General features: G+C 44.0%; 1 protein-coding gene across 8 annotated transcripts in view; it reads right to left on the bottom strand.

Moving 5' to 3' along the window:
* The window catches only part of DACH2 (dachshund family transcription factor 2), a 325,632-nt gene that overhangs the window by 300,990 nt on the left and 5,254 nt on the right, over positions 1-19,388 (bottom strand). For 2 of the 8 annotated variants that reach the window (XM_081848005.1, XM_081848006.1), the window contains exon 1: positions 7,583-8,419. The exons of 1 other annotated variant lie outside the window; for it this stretch is intronic. In XM_081848005.1, the coding sequence (XP_081704131.1) occupies positions 7,583-8,160 (578 nt within the window). In that variant the 5' untranslated portion in view covers positions 8,161-8,419. Of the gene's footprint in view, positions 1-7,582; positions 8,432-19,388 lie in introns of those variants that run through there. 5 more of the 8 variants (XM_081848008.1, XM_081848007.1, XM_081848004.1 and 2 more) reach the window with 4 other exon arrangements.

The raw sequence follows: 19,388 nt of genomic DNA on the forward strand, positions 1-19,388 counted from the left end.
CCAATGAGTTTTAAAAGTGTGCGCGTTCTGATCCCTACATCTTTTCAGAATTGTCGGATTTGAAGTGACGCTGAAGAGTTCTTCTGCAGGTTGAGATGGTGAAAAGGAGAAAAAGAGATGCGGGGAGAGGGAAAAACGCTTCCAAAGACCTTTTGAATATGTGGCGAGAACATCATTAATGCCTAATTATTTTGCTTGGCTCCAGGAGCACAGAATACCGTATTTTGGGGAGGGGGAGGAGAGAGGAGGTGGTAGGGAGAGTTTGTTAAGAAATTGCTTCCATAAAAACTCAAACATCTAATGGAAACGTACAAACATTTCCCTTTCAGGGGGGGAAGCATTTCATCTGCAGCTGGAGAAATCTAGAGCTCTCAGAAATTACAAGATTTGTTTTAAATCACTGTTCCTTCAAATTAGATTTCTTTATCAATGAGCCAGTAAGATACTCAGTGTGCTAAAGGCAAACAAATGCCAAAACTGTTCTGAAATGCACACACAGATGCACATTAAATCTCTGGGGAGATATATATATACACAGAGAGAGAAACAGTTTTATAAAGTATTGATAATTTCTCATAAGAGAATTGGGGGGGGGCTCTTTCTCCATGTCTCTAAGACACGTAGGCTGCAATCCTAAACATATATACTAGGAAGTAAATCTCATTAATTTCAGTGAGACTTGGTGAATAAGCTTATACATATGCTGGTAAAATAATGCTACTAACTATGCAAAGCATTTCTATAGTGTATATTCAGTGTTCAAGATGTTTCACACACATTGATTCTAACAGACGTGTAATATGGTGCTCAAATTTGAGGGAAAAGGCAGAACAAAACTGTTGTGACGTGGGGTTTAAAACTAATCATATTGTCTTTTATACTGGCCCTTTTTGCTACTGTATTTCAAATGCCACGGAGGGGAAATAATTTGGCTAGTACAGGGAAGTTTCCCGGGATGTATTAAGCATCAGCTTTCCTTCTCATAATTTGACCACCACTGTAAGGTCATTCAGTATTAATATTCCCATCTTACAAATGATAAGAGGTGGAGAGTAAGAGAACAGTGGTTTCCTAAAGCCACAAGGCTAATTTGTGACAGGTTAAAGAATAGAACTGAAGGCTCACTTCTTAGCCACTGCATTTCATGACCCCAAGACTGCCACCCCCAAATTCACATCCGTGCCCAAACCAGCAAAATTAACACTTTCCACATACAGCTTGGGGCAAGTTTAAATCCCTGCTGACAATTTATGTAGGGAGAAGCATGCCATTTATTTAAGTGAGCATTGACGAACAATGTGTGCACTGAAATCTATAGAGTGGCGCATAAGTCCTGGAATTATAACTTTTACTCATTAAAAAAACCCCAGCAATTTTACTGGACTCCTTTTAAGAGACCCTACAACTAGGAACAGTTAGAATAAAGTATGTACAGGCCATATTCAGGGGAGTTTCTTGGTGTTTGTTTTTTAACAATGCTTCCCCGTTATTAGGAGGGAAAGGAGCGAAAGGTTTAAAATTTGAAACCTTCATTGTAAAACTTGTTAGCTAATTTACAGTCTCTATTCTACCAATCACCCTTCTTTGCTTCTGTGAGAAAAGTTTCTTCTAACACTGATTCTAAAATTCAGACTGCAAGTAAGAAGCTTCTTGCAGTGCGATCCTATACATATCTACTCAGAACTCAATGGGGCTGACTTCTAATTAAGCACGTACAATATATTTCAGCCGAACACATGACCTTACCCACCTTGCCATTGGTGATAAGAGGTGAGAATAATAAACAACATGCTGACTGGTGGGATTTGAGACAACTCTAGAAATACATGCACAAAATTATATTCCTGCCATCTCCAAAAGTTGCATGTGCTCACACAAATATATGGGTACATAAGCAGATTATCATTGTCTGAAATCCTAACACATAAGCAGCACCTTATTCTGAGTCACTGGTCCATCTAGCTCAGTACTTCCAACACAGACTGGCACCAGATCCCAGCAGGCGAGAGTCTCTCGTCATCTTACCTGGAGACACTGGGTGTAGAACATGGTACCTTCTGCAAAGCAGATGCTCTAGCACTGAGCTACGGCCTTTCCCCAACGTTAAATTATAGCAGTGTATGTTTTCAACAGGACTTCCATGGAACACTCAAGATCTGAGTGCATGAGATGCTTGCTATAGTTTGTCACAAATTCAGTAGCTGAGTTCCACTTTAAAAATCAAAGAGACACATAAGGAAACATTTCTCCCTTGGCTTAGCTTAAGGTACTCCTGTTTAATATTTCATCCTGCTGCACGAAAAGGATGTAAAACTTCAAAACAGCTTTTCAAACCCCCACTGAAGTTGACATTATATCAGGGCAATCTGAAGTGGCTGTAACTTTTTTGTTGTGGTGGTGATTGGTGAGCAAAACAGCCCATAACTTGACTTGTGCAATGACTGAGCAATATTTTTGAAGAATGCATACAGGAAAAAATTATCCCACCTGCTCAGTTAATATCATCTTGACAATTTCACTTTCCAGGTGCAGGCACTGAATTAGTGTAGGTGACCCTGCAAGAGGAAACTGTTGGATTCATCTTATAAGCGTGGATCTAACTCAGAAATGTTGACATAAGAGAAGATTCTAGTACATATGATTCACACATGTAATGACACAGATTTGAAATCAAGATCTGAAGTAGATTTGTTTTGATGGATAGATTTATTTGATCTGGTGGCTGAGTCAAAACGGAAAACAAGTATCTCACAGGATGATTAATATAAAAATGCAGTAATTCATTTCCAGCAAGATTGATAATTGCTATCAGAACAACTTGATCAGAGAGTTGAAATTAAGCAGAAAGCAGAAACAATTAGAAATAATAGCTACAAGGGCCACTGAGTTAGCTGTAAGAGCAGACTTGAAAAAAATCTAACTAGCAAAACACACATAACAGTTTTCAGTTTTTCCTGTTTCACTTTGGGAGGCAGCAGCTGTTTTCCCCTATCTCTGTATTCCCTATCTGCTGTGCAAAATAGCTCTCCCATACTGTATTCACATTTTCTGTTTCTCCATGCTTCCAAGCCTCTTGCTTTCAGGCTGCCCCATCAGATTTATCCATTATTACACCCGATTTCATAACTCTCCTCCAGCAGGTTTTGTCAATGGCTCAAAAGAGCCCATCTCCCACTCAGTGCCAACTGGACCCAAGAATGTCAAAAGACATTTGTTAAGAACTTTGCAATTCCCACTGGATTTTTTGCAGTTATGTTGTCAGCAAAATGTGCTGCCCTGTTAACGAAGGGCAGTGGTCAACTAGCATGGTGCCGGACACAAAATTAAGAACCAGGAACCGGATCTTAAGCAGGCAGGGCAGTAAATCTACTGGTAGATCTTCCTATTTTTATTGGACCAGCAAAGATTCCTGTCCCTTAATTGTTTAGCAAGGACGGCAACAAAAAAACTTTTCCCCCTTCTGCCCCCTCCCGAAAAAGTACTGTGAAATGAAGGAAGGTAGGAATAACTCAGAGTGAACCAAAAGCTCCCTTGAATTCCGTACTTAAAAGAAAACCCTGGGCTCAGAATTGTTTTATTTCAAAGTGCTTGTATACTGCACTTGACTACAGTTGGGAGATTTCAGAATTCTAGTAAAACACCAAGAAAGTCCTGCAAGCCTGAAGTCTGCATCCCTCAATCTAAAGAACTACCCAGGACTTTGAGCCAACCTGTGAAATCTTAAACTCTTTATTCTTGAAACAGACCCCTGCCCGCCAGCCATATCACAAATTGATTTGAGAGTCACCAAGCAGTTTGTATTTGGCATGGGAGCACCACCTTTGGGTGAGTAGATCAGATCATGATTTTGAGTTACTTAGTGTGTAAGTAGATTTCACCTGCTAAATAAAAGCTAGGCATTTTATATGCAGTGTTCTCCATTTGTTTGAACCTCAGACTTTGCATATAAACAATCAACCCCGAAGTAGAATTTGTTCCGTCACATATGGACCTAAATTACTGAATAGATACGGATGTGAGCAAGAGTTAAGTGCTCTGAGCAGCTCTAGAATTTTACCTGTTGCCAAACCGACAATTAACATGTGATGATCAAGAACCTAGTCTTGCAGAAATTATCAGTTTCTAAGGGAGTAGGACACTTCCCCAGCAAGTGCAGAACATGTTTTATCCAAGTCCCACTTTTGTATGGAAGATCAGCACTTTCCTATAGTAACATGTAACCAACCACCAGGCTCCTATTGCGGACAAAAAAGTTGCAAAACATTTACCTCACAATGAGTCACAATAGACCTAATCAAACTGCCATGTGGTTTTTTCAACTAAAAAATAGACCTAATCAAACTGCCATGTGGTTTTTTCAACTAACACATGCTTTATTTGCTCATGTGCAAATGTATAATAGGTTTTTAATGCAGGTCCTTCACTAAAGAAGAAGATGGGAGTGGGGAGGAATCTAATAAATCTAATAAAAATTATTTAATAGTTTCAGGTTTTAGGATCCAATGCAAGCTTTTATTTATTTATTTTCATCATAGAGTCCTGAAGATTCTTGCTTACATTGCATGCATTTCTTTATCAATTAATAATGGAATTAAGCACCCTAAAATTTGAAGAAGCTTCTTCACAGTTTCCTGGACCCGAGCTGCTTTTAAACAGTTCCAAAGGAGAGAGATAACAGAACAGACCCTCCTCTCACTGGGCTAACTAGCTCATGATATTGCTCCAGAATTATGCTAAGCAACAGTTAGTCTATAAACTCTCCTTCAGTTCTTAAGTTCCTATCTCACAATGCTCTCTTGTGAATTTCCCCCCACTTCATTTGCAGCACTAATGAACTGCTTCAGCATCACAAGTTATGTTCACAACCTCTAGCAAGATCCTAACAGGTAAAGTTTCACCGAAAATAGTATCTAACAGGGAACTTTCTTCATCTTCAGAGGAAGATGAAGTATGTGTGTGCTGTTTTGATGCAAAGAAGTATATCCTTCCATGAACGTTAAAACTATTGCAAAAATGATTGCCAAACAATTGCAAAAGAAAAAGAAAGAAATTTATTACTACACATTTGAAAAACACACTTCTCTCCTTTTAACATTCACCACAACTGTGAACCTTGTTATTCTCAGGACAAGGATACCAGATACATGAACATCTCAATCCCGTAAATTCTATCACTATTAGGAAAAGTTGGGACACACTTCTTTGCATAATGTAATTCAGCCACAATCTCCTTTGGGCAAAGAGCATCCTAATGAGGACAGAAGATTTAGGGTCAATGAGATTTAGGGTCAGTGATTTGAAGAGACCATATGGGGGTCTACACCAGGCAGAGCTGGTCCAATAAGACTTTCACTGACAGGGAAGAAGCACCCACAAATTCCAGATTCTGAACTGACCAACTTTGTGCCATGTTTGGAATCTTACAACACAGAGAAATTGGTGCAATTTTTTGGGTGGGGGGATGAATACAAAGAGAGACTCCCTAACCTGTCACACTATTTCACCTACTGCACCAAGGGTACATTGACAGCAGACACCAAGGTGCCCGCGGGGCTTTTAGTTGCTTATACCCCAATAATGCTACCTGGCAGGGCAGGCGTTCAGATCAGACACTATATAAAACTAAGAAAAATGTGGCAGAGGGAAAAAGAACGATCCATGTTGAATTTATCTTGAAATGATGAACAGGATAAAGAAGGAGATAGGGAGGGGGACCCTCCCCACTGACAAAAACTTGTCAGGAAAAACAAAATGAAGCCAGGAAGCGTCTCAGGGCTCCTGCAGCTACTTTTCCTAAAGCTCAGGTGCAGGTATGCTCACCTGCTGGTTTGTTTAAGCTGAAACCCTAAATACACATGTTCCTAATATAACATGCTAATTATTGCATCGTAAGGGCAGCAATCAGATAACCACTTACCAGGGAACAAGGCCCACTGAACTCAATGGGATTCACTCCTGACTGCACTTTTAGGCTGTGATCTTATGCGCACTATCTGAATGCAAGTCCCATTGAGCTGAATGGGAGCTACTTCTGGGTAGGCACAAATAGGGTTTCATTATCAAAAGGAAGAGGCTGGTCCTCAATGTTGAAAACTTTACCACTTTTTACAGATATAAAAGTTGCATTCCTTTCGTTTGAACTTACCTCCTGATAAGCGCATACTAAATCCCCTACTCCTAACCCTATTTGCTTGGGGAAACAAAATCTGCTTGTCCCAATCAAAGTAGCTTACTTTCATGGAATCTAAGTTTTAAACAACCACTGTTTAAATGCCTGCAGTTGGAAGTAAAGGTTGCTGAAATCAACAAGATATTCCTCTAAGTGCACCCAGTGATGTTCAAAGAACTATATTGCTGATGCTAAGTATTTCCTCTCAGAATTTTTTTCTACCCTTGGAGAATTTTCCTACCAAAGTGCGTAATATTGATCACCAGGCAAATATAAAACCCATCATTTATATACAGGTACTAGGATACTACCCACAGAACCAGTGTCCAGCATAATGTGTGAATTGGCCATACATCCCAGTGTTTCCCACTCAGTTGCAGGTAAGATAAATGCACCCGTGATAAATGCATTTGTCTGAACACCTACTGAGAATTAGATGTACCGGGTCAAATCTGACCAATTTTGATAAGCACAATTCCTGACTAAGATTGCCTACAGCTGCAGCTTGTTTGCCTCCACGCAAACAAGCCCCACTCAGGATTTCTGTGAGCCTAATGTCCAAGTAGGTCCGCTCAAATCTACCCCAAATCATCAGTGATGAGGAGCACATGCTTCCCTACCAACTCCCATCACTTACAATGCGGTTAAACTTTCAGAAGTTAAGTTTGCTTAAGGTTCCAACCCACCTGCCACCCCCGGTCCACTGATTTTAATTGCAACTCCTCAGGCAACTCCCTTCCAAAGCGTTTTAAAATAACCCCCTCATTCCCTTCCAAATAAACTTTTTTCTTTCTTAATCAAAACCCAAGCGAGTTGCACTTTACAAAGACCTGTTTGCATCTCTCACATCAGTGGTTCCTTACTCCCTCATTTTCCTGTTTCAAGCAAATTGGACAAGGCTTAAAACTTTTTTGTGCACACGTGGGATCTTCAAAACACAATCCTGTTGACCTGCCCTAGGACTTTGCAATTAGATGGATGTCGGATTTATACAGAACTGTGATCTGATGCAAAGGAAAAAAGCAGCGTACCCTACTTTTTAAAGGAAGCATCACAGAAACCTAACGGGATTTGTTCCCAAATAAAAAAGCGGGTGATTTTAAAAAGAAAAAGAAGCACGCAACATCCATTCAGCTTCAGGAAAACAACGAGCTAAGCACTTGGGATACTTTCGACGTCCCACTCAGCCACGGAAAGGGGCGCTTCCCTCAATCGGACCCGGTTTTTGCAGGAAAGGGAGCCGTGGCCAGAGGGACTCGGACCTCTCTGCTCCTCACTACGGTCGGGACCCCGGTGGAGGGGGAGGCCTGAACCGCCATATCCTATGTCCCCCACCCCCCAAAAAAATACACCCCTCACAGGCACAAACCCACGCACGCACGCACGCGCTCTTTCTCTCTCTCTCTCTCTCACCTGGCATTGGTGCAGTCGTTGTACAAAGTTTCGAAGTCCTTCCTCGTGATGAGTTTGCAGCGGTTGACGCCGGGCTGGATGGCGCCCAGCCCGCGCAGGATACGCACTTGCTCCACGGTGCACACCACGGGCGCGATGTCCAGCCTCTTGAGTTTGGTGTAGACGGTGTGCAGCCCTCCGACCAGGTGCTTGAGGAAGAGGTCGAAGACCTGCGGCAGGCAAATCAGCTCCTGCCCGTCCACCAGGAATGAAGCCACCTTCACCCCGTGCAGGTCGACCATCTTGCACTCGTTCCCGCCGCCGCCGCCGCCGCCACCTCCTCCTCCTCCTGCTCCAGCTCCGCTGCCCGGCACGCCAGTGGCGGCGTTGGCGGTGCTGGCGATGAAGCTGTGGATTAGGCTGCTCGTCAGGCGCGGGGACTCCGACGGGCTGGAGGGATAGAGCGCGTCCGCCCGGAACAAGCCCCCAGCGCTGGCGGCGGTGCTGGCGCTGCCGGTGCCGCCGCTGCCCCCGCTGCCGCCGCCGCCGCCGCCGCCGCTCGAAGTTGCCGGGATAATCGGGGGAGAAGACACGGCCATGCTTTCTACTCCGCCCCGGGCGCCTGGATCATCGGCGGCGGCGGCAGCGGCGGCGGCAGCTACAGCATCCAACCTTGCCGGCTCCACTTTTCCACCCGAAACTGTTTGCAACACTCGAGGAAACGGAGGAGACGGAGACGCAGAGCGAGAGAGGAGAGAAAGGGGAAGAAGTGGGGGAGAGGGGAGGGAAAAAACACCCCGCGCGCACTCCCACGACCCAGCCGCTCGCGGAGTCGCCTCCCACTTCCCAGCGAAGGGGCGGAGGAGGAGCGCGGAGCGGCAGCGGCCGGCGGCCAATGCGACGCGTCGGGGTCTCAGCCTGGCCGCCAGCCACTGGCTAAGGATGGAGAGGGAGGCGAGGCGGGGCGGGGCGGGGCCCTCTCTCCCTTGCCCCCGAGCGTTGGGTACCTGTGAATGGAGCGCCGGGACGCATTAGGGTACCGTTCCCACCCAGCTGGGGGAGGAGGGAAAGGGAAAGTGGAAGAGAGTTTGCGACCCGAGGTTGCGTTTTTTGGAAAAGGGCTGAGCGTTCTAGCTGCGGGAGTGAGGTGGGGCAGGGGTAAACCTTTTATGACTTAGAGAAAGAGAAAACCGCGGCGAGAGATGGGGCGGGGGGGGGGCAGGAAAGAAAGTTAAAACTTGAGGTGCGATGGCGGGGAAGTTTGCGCGCGCCCCCGACTAGAGGCACAGGTGACTGGGAAATAAAGCCGCCAGCGCGCTTGAATTTTCAATTGGATTTCTGAGCCAAGTGCGCAAGAGGTGCAGCTTGAACCTGCGAGGGCGACCCTCCGCCGAGGATCTCGCTCAGTGGGACTTAAGGCATCCGACTGAGGGATGCGAGATACGGAGAGCTGCCGCCTCGTGCGCGCTTAACCTAGGAGTTACTTTCTGAGTACTCACTCAGTGCACAGCTGCTACAAATCTGAAATCCTGTGCCACGTTTACCGGGGACAAAGCACCCTCTAACACAATGTGTATACTGTATACACTTATAGCATTTATTATTACATTTATTATTTATTATTTATTATTTATTACCCACCATCCTGGGATTTATTACCCACCACCCAAGCCTACATACATACATAGAATCATAGAGTTAGAAGAGACCCTGAGAATCATCTAGTCCACACACACACACACACACACACACACACACACACGATGCATGAATATGCAGTTGTTCCATATAGGGATCAAACCTGCAGCCTGGGCGTTATCAGCACGATGCCCTAGCCAACTGAACTATCCAGAAGATGTGGTTCACTAGTGGTCTTCCATCTTGACCAGACCCAGGCTTACTTGGCTTTATTAAGGTAGTAGCCTCAAACCATACCCTGGAACCAGGACTTGCATTTGAGTAAACATGAGCAAGACTGTGCTGTAAGTAAATAGGTTGGACTTTTTCTTTCATTATGTTAATCCCAAATCCACACTATCATACTACATTTATTAAGACCAACCGAAATATTGCCAAATCATTAGCAATTATTTTTTTTAGCTCCCTAGAACTCTTCGTTTAGCTCAGATCTTTGGCCCTCCAGATGTTGCTGAACTACAACTCCCATTATCCCTGTATAGCATTTGCTGTGTTAACTGCGTGAAGCAGGTGGGAGTTGTAGTTCAGGAGACAGCAGGAGTACGGGTGCACTGGTGAATTTAACACTCTATGGAGGAAAGAATGGGGCAGAAATTTGATACAGTACTCATTTACAAGCAAATCTTTCAAATTCACAGTTTCCAAAACAGTATCTGAACCAAAATCCAAACTTATATAAATGTAGCAATGCAGATTTCCAATCAACCAACATTTACCCAAAATGCACATATTTGGGGAAAGTGTGCATAAAAATGAAGATATTAGTGAAAATAACACCCCGAAGGCATTATGTTTTGGGAAATTGCTCGCAAAAAGTATACATTAGGGAGAACAGCATACAAAAATGTGTTTTTAGGGAGGAATAAGCACTAAAAATGCTAATGAGTTTTCATAAGGGTTTTAATAATAGTAGTAATAATAATAATTGCTGCAGAAATGTGGAGAACAGAATTTAAAATGAGAAATGGATAAAACTGAAACTGTCAGATCCTGCTACTCCTGTTCCTCCCTAGCCCCTTTTAAGATTACTCTGCCCTTGCACCTACTAGACCTCCCACCTTCAGTGCAATGTACCCCTGGGTTTAGGATTCCAAAGCTACATTGCAGCCATTCTATCATTCATCTTCACAATAACCCACCAAGGGAGGTCATTGTGACACCCCCATTTCCCAAGAGAGAGAGAGAGAGAACAAAAGCTGAGAGATAGTGAGTTCAAACATTCTGAAGAATTCTTGGCCAGCCAAAGGATTTTGTCCCTCTTCTTATGTTCCATCCACTTTTAAGGTTTGTATCTTCAGCTGCAAACAACAAAAACAAAAACATGCAAAGGTCTTTGAGCAGGAAATATAAATCTGATTTATAGGTTTTGCATTGTTGTTGTTTTCCTTCCTTTCCTCCCTTTCAAGGAATTTTTGCTTGCAGATTAATGAGACTATCAAATTCCACTCTCTGGGATTTACCCCCCTCCCCAGCTTCGGACTGTAATGCCTTCCATAGGCTAAATATATTTCTAAATAAGGCTGAGTTTTTGCAAGGCCAGATGAAGTCTTGCGCATCAGCCCCCCCAACTCCCTCCCACCTTGCATGTTAGAGTGGCATGCAGCAATATAAAATCATAAAGGCTGTAGTAAAAAACGGTACCCTTGAGAAGCGACTATCCATGGAGAAGGGAACTGCACTTACTCTAAGGAAAGGCTCAAGGTTTGTGAATTAATACCAGGCAATGGCCCAGCTCACCTGAGCATGGAAGAGCTGACTACATTAGTCCGCAGGATTATTTCCCATAATTTCTCAGGGTAAAACAAAGATGCTCCAACATATGACCCAGTTTTAATATATTGGCAGCTTTAAAAATACTCTGAATCTTTTGTGTATTGACTGTGTTCACACGTAAGGATGAGCCAAGTGATCAGAGATCATGGTTTGCTGTCCTTTAAAAGTAAAGGTAAAGGTAAAGGGACCCCTGACCATTAGGTCCAGTCGTGACCGACTCTGGGGTTGCAGTGTTCATCTCACTTTATTGGCCGAGGAAGCCGGCATATAGCTTCCGGGTCATGTGGCCAGCATGACTAAGCCACTTCTGGCGAACCAGAGCAGCGCACGGAAACGCCATTTACCTTCCCGCCGGAGCGGTACCTATTTATCTACTTGCACTTTGACGTGCTTTCAAACTGCTAGGTTGGCAGGAGCAGGGACCGAGGAATGGGAGCTCACCCCGTTGCGGGGATTCGAACTGCCGACCTTCTGATCGGCAAGCCCTAGGCTCTGTGCTTTAACCCACATTGCCACCCGTGTCCCTTTTGCTGTCCTTTACAAGGACACAATAAGAGTGCATTTCTGGTGGGTTTATACTGGACCATCCACACCTCATTCTGCTTTGTTAGTTGCCCTACAATGCTTCCCCAATGTTATTGCATTATTGTCACCTGGAGGGACACTCTTGCACCAGCAAAAGAAGGACATACACCTGGAACATCTGCCATATGAAAGGTTACAGGATTTCAGCAGAAATGCACCAGTTGGAAATGAAGCTATAGGTCTTCCCTGAACCCTGAAATGTTCCTGCCCTGAAAGCATGAACAGTGTTGAAAGCAGGATCCTGTTCAACCTTTCCAGTTGCAGTCATGATCATGGGCACAAATCATCATGAATGCACAATAAAAAGGATTGGGCCCCTGGGTCCAGGTGCCACCTTAATTTCCCCAGATTATGCATCACTTTGGACTCTTGGGAGAAGTGAAAATGTTGGTTAAAAACACTGCTGCTCCATTGCCACCAGGTAAGTCTACCAGGGCTCACTGATGGAGAAGGGGGCATATTGCTCAGGGCCCCCTCAAACCTGTACCCAGCCCTACCTATCACAATCTATAATTCAGAAGCAGGGGAACCTGTGGTTCTCCTGATGTTGTTGGACTACAGCTCCCATCATCCCTGACCACTGGTCATGCTGGCTGGGCCTAAAGAGAGCTGGAATCTAAAAGCATCTTGGGGGGCCACAAGTTCAGACCAGTGGCCCATCTAGTGCAGCATCCTGTTCTCACAGTGGCTTATCAGGCTTAATTAGGCATGCAAGCCAGAGTTCTCCCACCACACCTCTAGTCCACACTGATTCACAGTAGCTCTTAGGGTTTCAGATGGGTTTTTCTACCTACAAATGCCAGTGATTAAATATGGGAGTTTTTGCATGGCAGGTCTGGAGGTTCACACACACACACACACACACACACACACACACACAGAAAAGGAGATTCAGCAGTTCTGAAGTCTGGCCACTCCTGCTGTGAACTGAAGGCACCCTTTTCAACAGCAGCCTCCTGGGTCTGGCAGATTATTTAGGCTCCCACCAAAATGGAGGCCCAGCAGCCTCACATCACAATTGATAGTTCTTAATCTAATATATCTCCCCATTTGAGCTTTCGAAAACTAACTTTCAACCTCTCTGCTTGATATTGGCAATCGGGGGGAATATCGGAGCACTTTTCAGTACAAATAATTTAAAAAATGGATTGACAGCATCCATGCTACAAAAAGAGCAAGTAATTGGGATTTTGTTTTATAGCAGACAGAATAGTTGGGTTGGGGAGGGATTTGTGAGACTGCAAACTTCTGGGTCCGTTCAGACCCCAGTACAGTGGTACCTCTGGTTAAGAACTTAATTCTGGAGGTCAGTTCTTAACCTGAAACTGTTCTTAACCTGAGGGTACCACCTTAGCTAATGGGGCCTCCTGCTGCTGCTGCACTGCCACCGCGCAATTTCTGTTCTCATCCTGAAGCAAAGTTCTTAACCCGAGGTACTATTTCTGGGTTAGTGGAGTTTGTAACCTGAAGCGTATGTAACCTGAGGTACCACTGTACTCGTACCTTCCAACTGCTGCCTTTTTACCATGAAATGTCCCAAAGTAGTTGTCCCTAGTAAAAGCACTCTCCTCAGCCCATTTGGGAGAAATGTTTTTGTGTATTCCAAACAGCTTTCGCTGACCTGATACCCTCCAGATGTTGTTGGACTACAACTCACATCAGCCCCACCCAGCACACACTGGTTAGGACTGGTGGGAGTTGTAGTCCAACAACATCTGGAGGGCATCAGGTTGGCAAATATTGATAGCATGCATGTGCAGTAGGAATCTCCAATGTTACTAATTTAAAGAATTTATGTGCTGCTTTTAAGAACAAACCCCTCCTAGGCAGCTTCGAATAAAACTAGCCAGAACGTGGCCCTTAAGCTCTGTTCACCTAATATGGTGTCTGACCTCTACATGTGACCATGTCTCCAGAATCTACGCCAACAGACTAAGGGCAGGGGAGAAATTTGGTTCAATTCCTCTCTAGGTTGTTCATACTGAAACAATAGATGAACCAAAACACAGCTGTCTTTCAAAATCCACACTTCTCCAAATTTTGCAACACAGTCCTCCCACCCCACCCCAATGTACAAAAATGCATACATTATGAGAAAGTGTGCATTAAAAAGCACACATCATTGTGTACATGTGATGTTAGTCAAAATCCATAAATATTCTGTAGTTTCTTGCGCAATACAGTTGTTTTGCCTAATTTTCCCTCAAATTGGCTTCCATCCAGTTTAAAGACATAAGCCACGTTCAGTTCCCAGTAAGGCTGATGTGTGTACCTCTGAGACAGCCATTGCACATGTGCAGATGACAGCTTCATTAAAAGGAGTTCTGGGCGCTGAAGGTGTGTGGATACAGGTAGTGTTCATTGGTTGAAGACATCCCTGCCCCCCCCCCCGGTGTGTACAGCAATGTGCAAATTGAAACCTCACTGCATTTTAAGCTGTTAGTGTGTATGCAGCCAGCGATACAAAAAAAAAAAAAACATATTCAGGAAATTTGTTTGCAAACACACACACAAAATGCACATTAAAATACTGAAGAATTTTTGTGAGACCCTTTTTCTTAAAATACAAACTCACTGAGAAATGTGGAAAACTGAACCAAAGAGTGGAAAGATGAGAAGCTAAGCAAAAATAAAACTGACAGATCAACCCATCCCTATGTCTGATGAGCAACATACAGTGATAGATTCAGAACGTGCAGCTGTCTCTAGCAATGCTAAGATGCAAATCTGAGGCTACTACATTGAGATGTGCACACACAAACATACTTAACTGTCCACACATAGGGATACTTATGGTTGGCCCGCACCAACCTATCTGCTGGCTGGGGATGATGGGAGTTGTAGTCTAAAACATATGGAGGGCTCCAGATTGGTATTTCACAGATTGGTACTGCTAGAAGTATATCCTAAAACTCCCTATTGAAATGAATTGGGGGGGGGGGGATGAAATTGACTCAAAGGGTTGATTGTCAATAGAGAAATGATGTAATTAAACGCACTGTATTAATATGTGCATAATGCAAAATCAATAAATAATGAATTACTCTTGATTGTAATTGAATGTTTTCTTAATTTTATTGTCAGCCATGATAAATAATCAGTCCTTTTATACTGCATTAAATTAATTAGAGTGTCATTTCTATTACATACATCAGCAGTGAAGTAATGCAGTGACATCTGTTTCTAATGTCTCTAAGATGTGGCATTCCTTATTAAGTATTAGGTATGCTATTTTGTGATTGACAGCTCTGTTGATGTTAAGGGAGGGGTGGGGAGAATGCTAAGGTGGGAGGGAGGGTTGGATTTGCATTCCATGCAAGTGTATAGAGGCAACCAACGCATGACATTTTGAGCACCAACATTCACCACAGTGTTGCAAAAGTTCCTGGGGTGCACTTCTCAGAGCTAAAAGCTACATGCTAACATCCACTGTCACAAGAGATAGTGTGGTATGGTGGTTAGAGTGTTGAACTACGACTGGGGTGAGCTGGATTTGAATCCTTATTCGCCAGCGATGTCGTTCAAAAGTCTGAAGTGCAGGCGCTCAGTATGACAGCTTCCCCTTATACACACCTAGCCATGCCCCCAAGCAGAGTCCCTAGTCACACACCCAAGGGGAATAAAAAAATGCAGTCATTGTGTTGACCCTGTAGTAGCTAGAGTGTTCGATTAGGATCTGAAAGGTAGGATGTATAATAATAATAATAATAATAATAATAATAATAATAATAATAATGTACAGTGGTACCTCGGGTTACAGACGCTTCAGGTTACAGACTCTGCTAACGCAGAAATAGTACCTCGGGTTAAGAACTTTGCTTCAGGATGAGAACAGAAATCACGTGGCAGCAGTGGGAAGCCATATTAGCTAAAATGGTGCTTCAGGTTAAGAACAGTTTCAGTTTAAGAACGGACCTCCGGAACGAATTAAGTTCTTAACCCAAGGTATCACTGTATTACTAATCACTTTCCATGAGGCATCCTGAGGTGACTTACAATATAATAACATATACAAACATATACAAAGCAGTTACATATACAAAACCAGTTAAAATCTATTGCAAATTTCTCTCTCTCTCTCTCTCTCTCTCAAATATACAAACGTAGCATAGTGGCCAGTCTATTAGGATCACACAACCGTAATAAAATTATGATTTGGCAAGCAGTGTTTTTAATGTTGTGCACTGCTCTGAGGTCTTTTGATAAAGGGTGGTATAAATTGTAGTAGTAGTAGTGGTGGTGGTAAATTTTATAATCATCATCATTACTTAGCCTAACAGACTTTGGCTGTGGAGACCTTAGTTCACATCCCTGGCATGCCACTATCTGACTTTGGGCCAGTCACTGTCTGAGTCTAGCCTGCTGAGCAAACCTACTGTATGCCATCCTTCAAGATCAAAATATTGGCAAAAAAACAAAAAACAAAAAAAACCCTTCAGTAGGTGACAGCATCACTCCTGCCATAGACAAAGTGGTAATGCTACAATCCTTCTCCATAATCCTGCCCCACTACATCGGTTGCTCATGGCATCAACAAAGTGTTTTTGCTAGTGCTAGAATTTCTGTTTGTGCAACAGAATCATAAAATCACAGAATTGTAGAACCATACAGTTAAAAGGAAACCTGGGGGTCATTTAGTCCAACCTCCTGCAATGCGGGGACCTAAACGAAAGCATCTATCTGCTATTGTACCTGTTATCACTCATTCTTGAGTGGCCACTTATGCTTCTAAGAAGTTGGGCTCCAACTGCTCAGGAATGGCATAACTAGTTGGCATTATCGGAATTGACCAGACATATCGCTCCACCAACTAAGAACGGTCATGCACCCCCCCACCCCATCCACAGAATCAAGAGCTATCAATCTTTCCTTGTCCTAGCCAGGTGAGCTTTTTCCCTGTTGAGTCAAATTAAGCCACAGGCTTCAATCCTGGTGGTGTCCTTCTGTCAATTCCTTTAAGTTTCAGCTTTGCAACCATACTCCCCTGGAGCCCAAAGACTTTGGTTTTTCAGAAGCTGCCCAGCAGGTCATGGGAATAATGGCACCTGATCACCAGTCAGCATAATTTATGGACAGAATTATGACAGTATCTGATTGTCTTCGAACCTCCGACTTGCATTCTTGATTAATGAAAATGTTCTTGGCAGATGCTTTCAGTCCTGCTCCCCATCCACTGCATCTTCCCCAGATCTGCTCCAAAGGGTTGGGAGGGGGGCAGAGAATAAGGAAAAGGGAGTTCTGTGGTACAACCCAAAGCCCTTGTGCTAGTGGAAGCACGCTGTGTTGAAACCTAAGCAGATGAAACCTAAGCAGCTTGTCAGAGGTGCATCAGAGCTGAGGGGCACACCACAGCCAAGAAGATCCTTTGTTGCTCATGCAAAGGTCCAGCCCAAAGAACAATGCTTTTAGAGCTCATCCTGTCCTGGAGGGCCAGTCACCAGCTGGAGTGGCTGGTCCAGACCTTGAGAAGATGTTCCAGGCCTCAGTAACAGCAGCCTGCCACAAGGGGAAGCCACATACAGAAAAGATGGTTCCCATTTCTTGCTGCAACAACTTCAGATGTAGGTCCAGCCACTGTCGCAGCCTAACCTTCTGAACAGAGTGGTTGTGAGCATGGAGGGGGGCAGCCAGATACACTTGCTCCGGGTCTCAGAAAGCTAAGCTGGCTGAGATGGGGTGGGGTGGGGGCCTCCAGGGACTGGCTGCTATTTTGATAAGAGTTTACAACTTTATTCTAACAAGACTCTCACCCCGGGCCTCAGGCAAGTTCTACACAGGGCTGGGTGGAGGAACAGGGCAATGTGTCTTCCTTGCAGGAAAAGTGTGCTAAAAATGCCATCTATAAGACACACTTTTCCCCTCCTAAAAAGTAAGGGGAAATGTGTGTGCGTCTTATGAAGCGAATGCAGGCTGCACAGCTTTCGCTGAATCCAGGAGAGCAAGAGGGATCGGTGCGCACTGATCCCTCTTGCTCTCCTGGCTTCGATTCGCTGGAGAGGCGCTGCGCAGCTTTCCCTCTCTGTGCAGCGCCCCTTCAGCGAAGCGGGAGGAGAAACAGAGCCCCTTCCATTTCTCCCCCCACTTTGCTGGAGAGGCGCTGAGCAGAGAGGGAGGGAATTTTTTTTCTTGTTCTCCTCCTCTAAAACTTGGTGCGTCTTATGGTTAGGTCTTATAGAGTGAAAAATACGGTAATGCAGCAGAGGATGCAATGTTGAGGTTGAGACATGATTCAGGGCTTTCAGTGCTTTTCGTTGCTTTTGTTCTCTGCTCCCCAAAGTAATTCTGTGTGCCAATTACTGATAGAGGGTGCAGGGAACTGAACAAGGAAGGGTTTTATATTGTCAAAGGGGAGTGCAGCCATGCTTCTCTGTCCTAGTTGACTCGGGTGCAATCAGATTTTTAAATATATTTTGCACTGGCATGCTCTTTTTCTATTTTTTTATCTTTTAAAAAAATAAACAGCATTACAAAGACAGAGAAAAACAAAAACGATAAGGAACCATGGGGATAAAGAACAGCACAAATCATCTATCTTATTCTGTGGCAAAAACCCAAAACCAATATAGTTAACTCAAGAGTTCCAGATCTCACAAGAAGCCAGTGTTAAGTTGCTGCTGTTGGTGTTCATTTGAACGCAAAGTTAAAATCCCGCAAGTATCCAGCCTAAAATGTACACAGTGTAGTTGTGCCTTGCAATGTTCAAAGATGGAGTGTAACTTTTTCCAGAACAGCAATATTCCAAACATTATTGCTCCAGAGCAAAAGTTTATAGAATCAGAAACTGTAGATCTGGAAGGGACCCCAAGAGTCATCGAGTCCTGTAATATTTTCCATTTGGGCTCACAATAAGGGACACAGTTGATGAGGATGGGGTCTGGGTTGCTTCATGTGGGGAAAGGCAGTTCTTGGGGTATCATCACCACCATCTCATATGAAAAGCAAAGCAAAAAAACATAATATATAACATATCCTCATAACTTTTCTGTAAATGTCAGATTTATGGATGGGTGCCATTTTTTAAAAGGGGGTAAGGAGCAACAAATTTTCATCATTTCATGATATTTTATGATACATGAAGCTGAGACTGCATACACACACACATTTAATACACCCTCACCCCTCCCCATAAAGAATACCGTGAATTGTACTTCTTACAGAACTACAGTTTCCAGCACTCTTAACAAACTACAGTTTCCAGGATTATTAGGGGGTGTATTAAATATATAGTGCATAATAATGAATAGAGTTGGGGCAATAACACAACCCTGTTTAACACCTGATCCCACGTGCTAAGAGGAAGGCACGCTTGGCAAATCCACACCGTGATCAACTCCCGCCTGGAAACCAATGTCCCCACTGTGGAAGGATGTGTGGGTCCAGAATTGGCCTCCACAGTCACTTACAGACTCACTGTTAAGACCATGTTTGTGGAAGACAATCTTACTCGGCTACGAGTGATCGCCCAGTAAGAGGAAAAAAAGAAGAATGGTGCGTATCTCTATTTCTGGAGGCAAATGTTTCCGATCAGAAAATTGTTAGGTATTCTCTAAGACATTTTTCATCCTATTTTCCCCTCTCTCTCCCCTTGCAAGATAGCCAAACATAATACAATCCCCAATTCGTGTTGTCTGCATCTGCCATTAGATTTCGTGCAGCCCCTGACCCGAAAGCACTGCCACCTAGCGGCAAGAAAACGCCTTGCTTGCTTTCCTCTCCATAGTGGTAAGGCAAACACACGAAGAGAATGGGAATCAACACTCTGGTCACTGGA

The sequence above is a fragment of the Podarcis erhardii genome (assembly GCF_964252035.2).
Source record: "Podarcis erhardii genome assembly, chromosome: Z".
Lineage (NCBI taxonomy): Eukaryota > Metazoa > Chordata > Lepidosauria > Squamata > Lacertidae > Podarcis > Podarcis erhardii.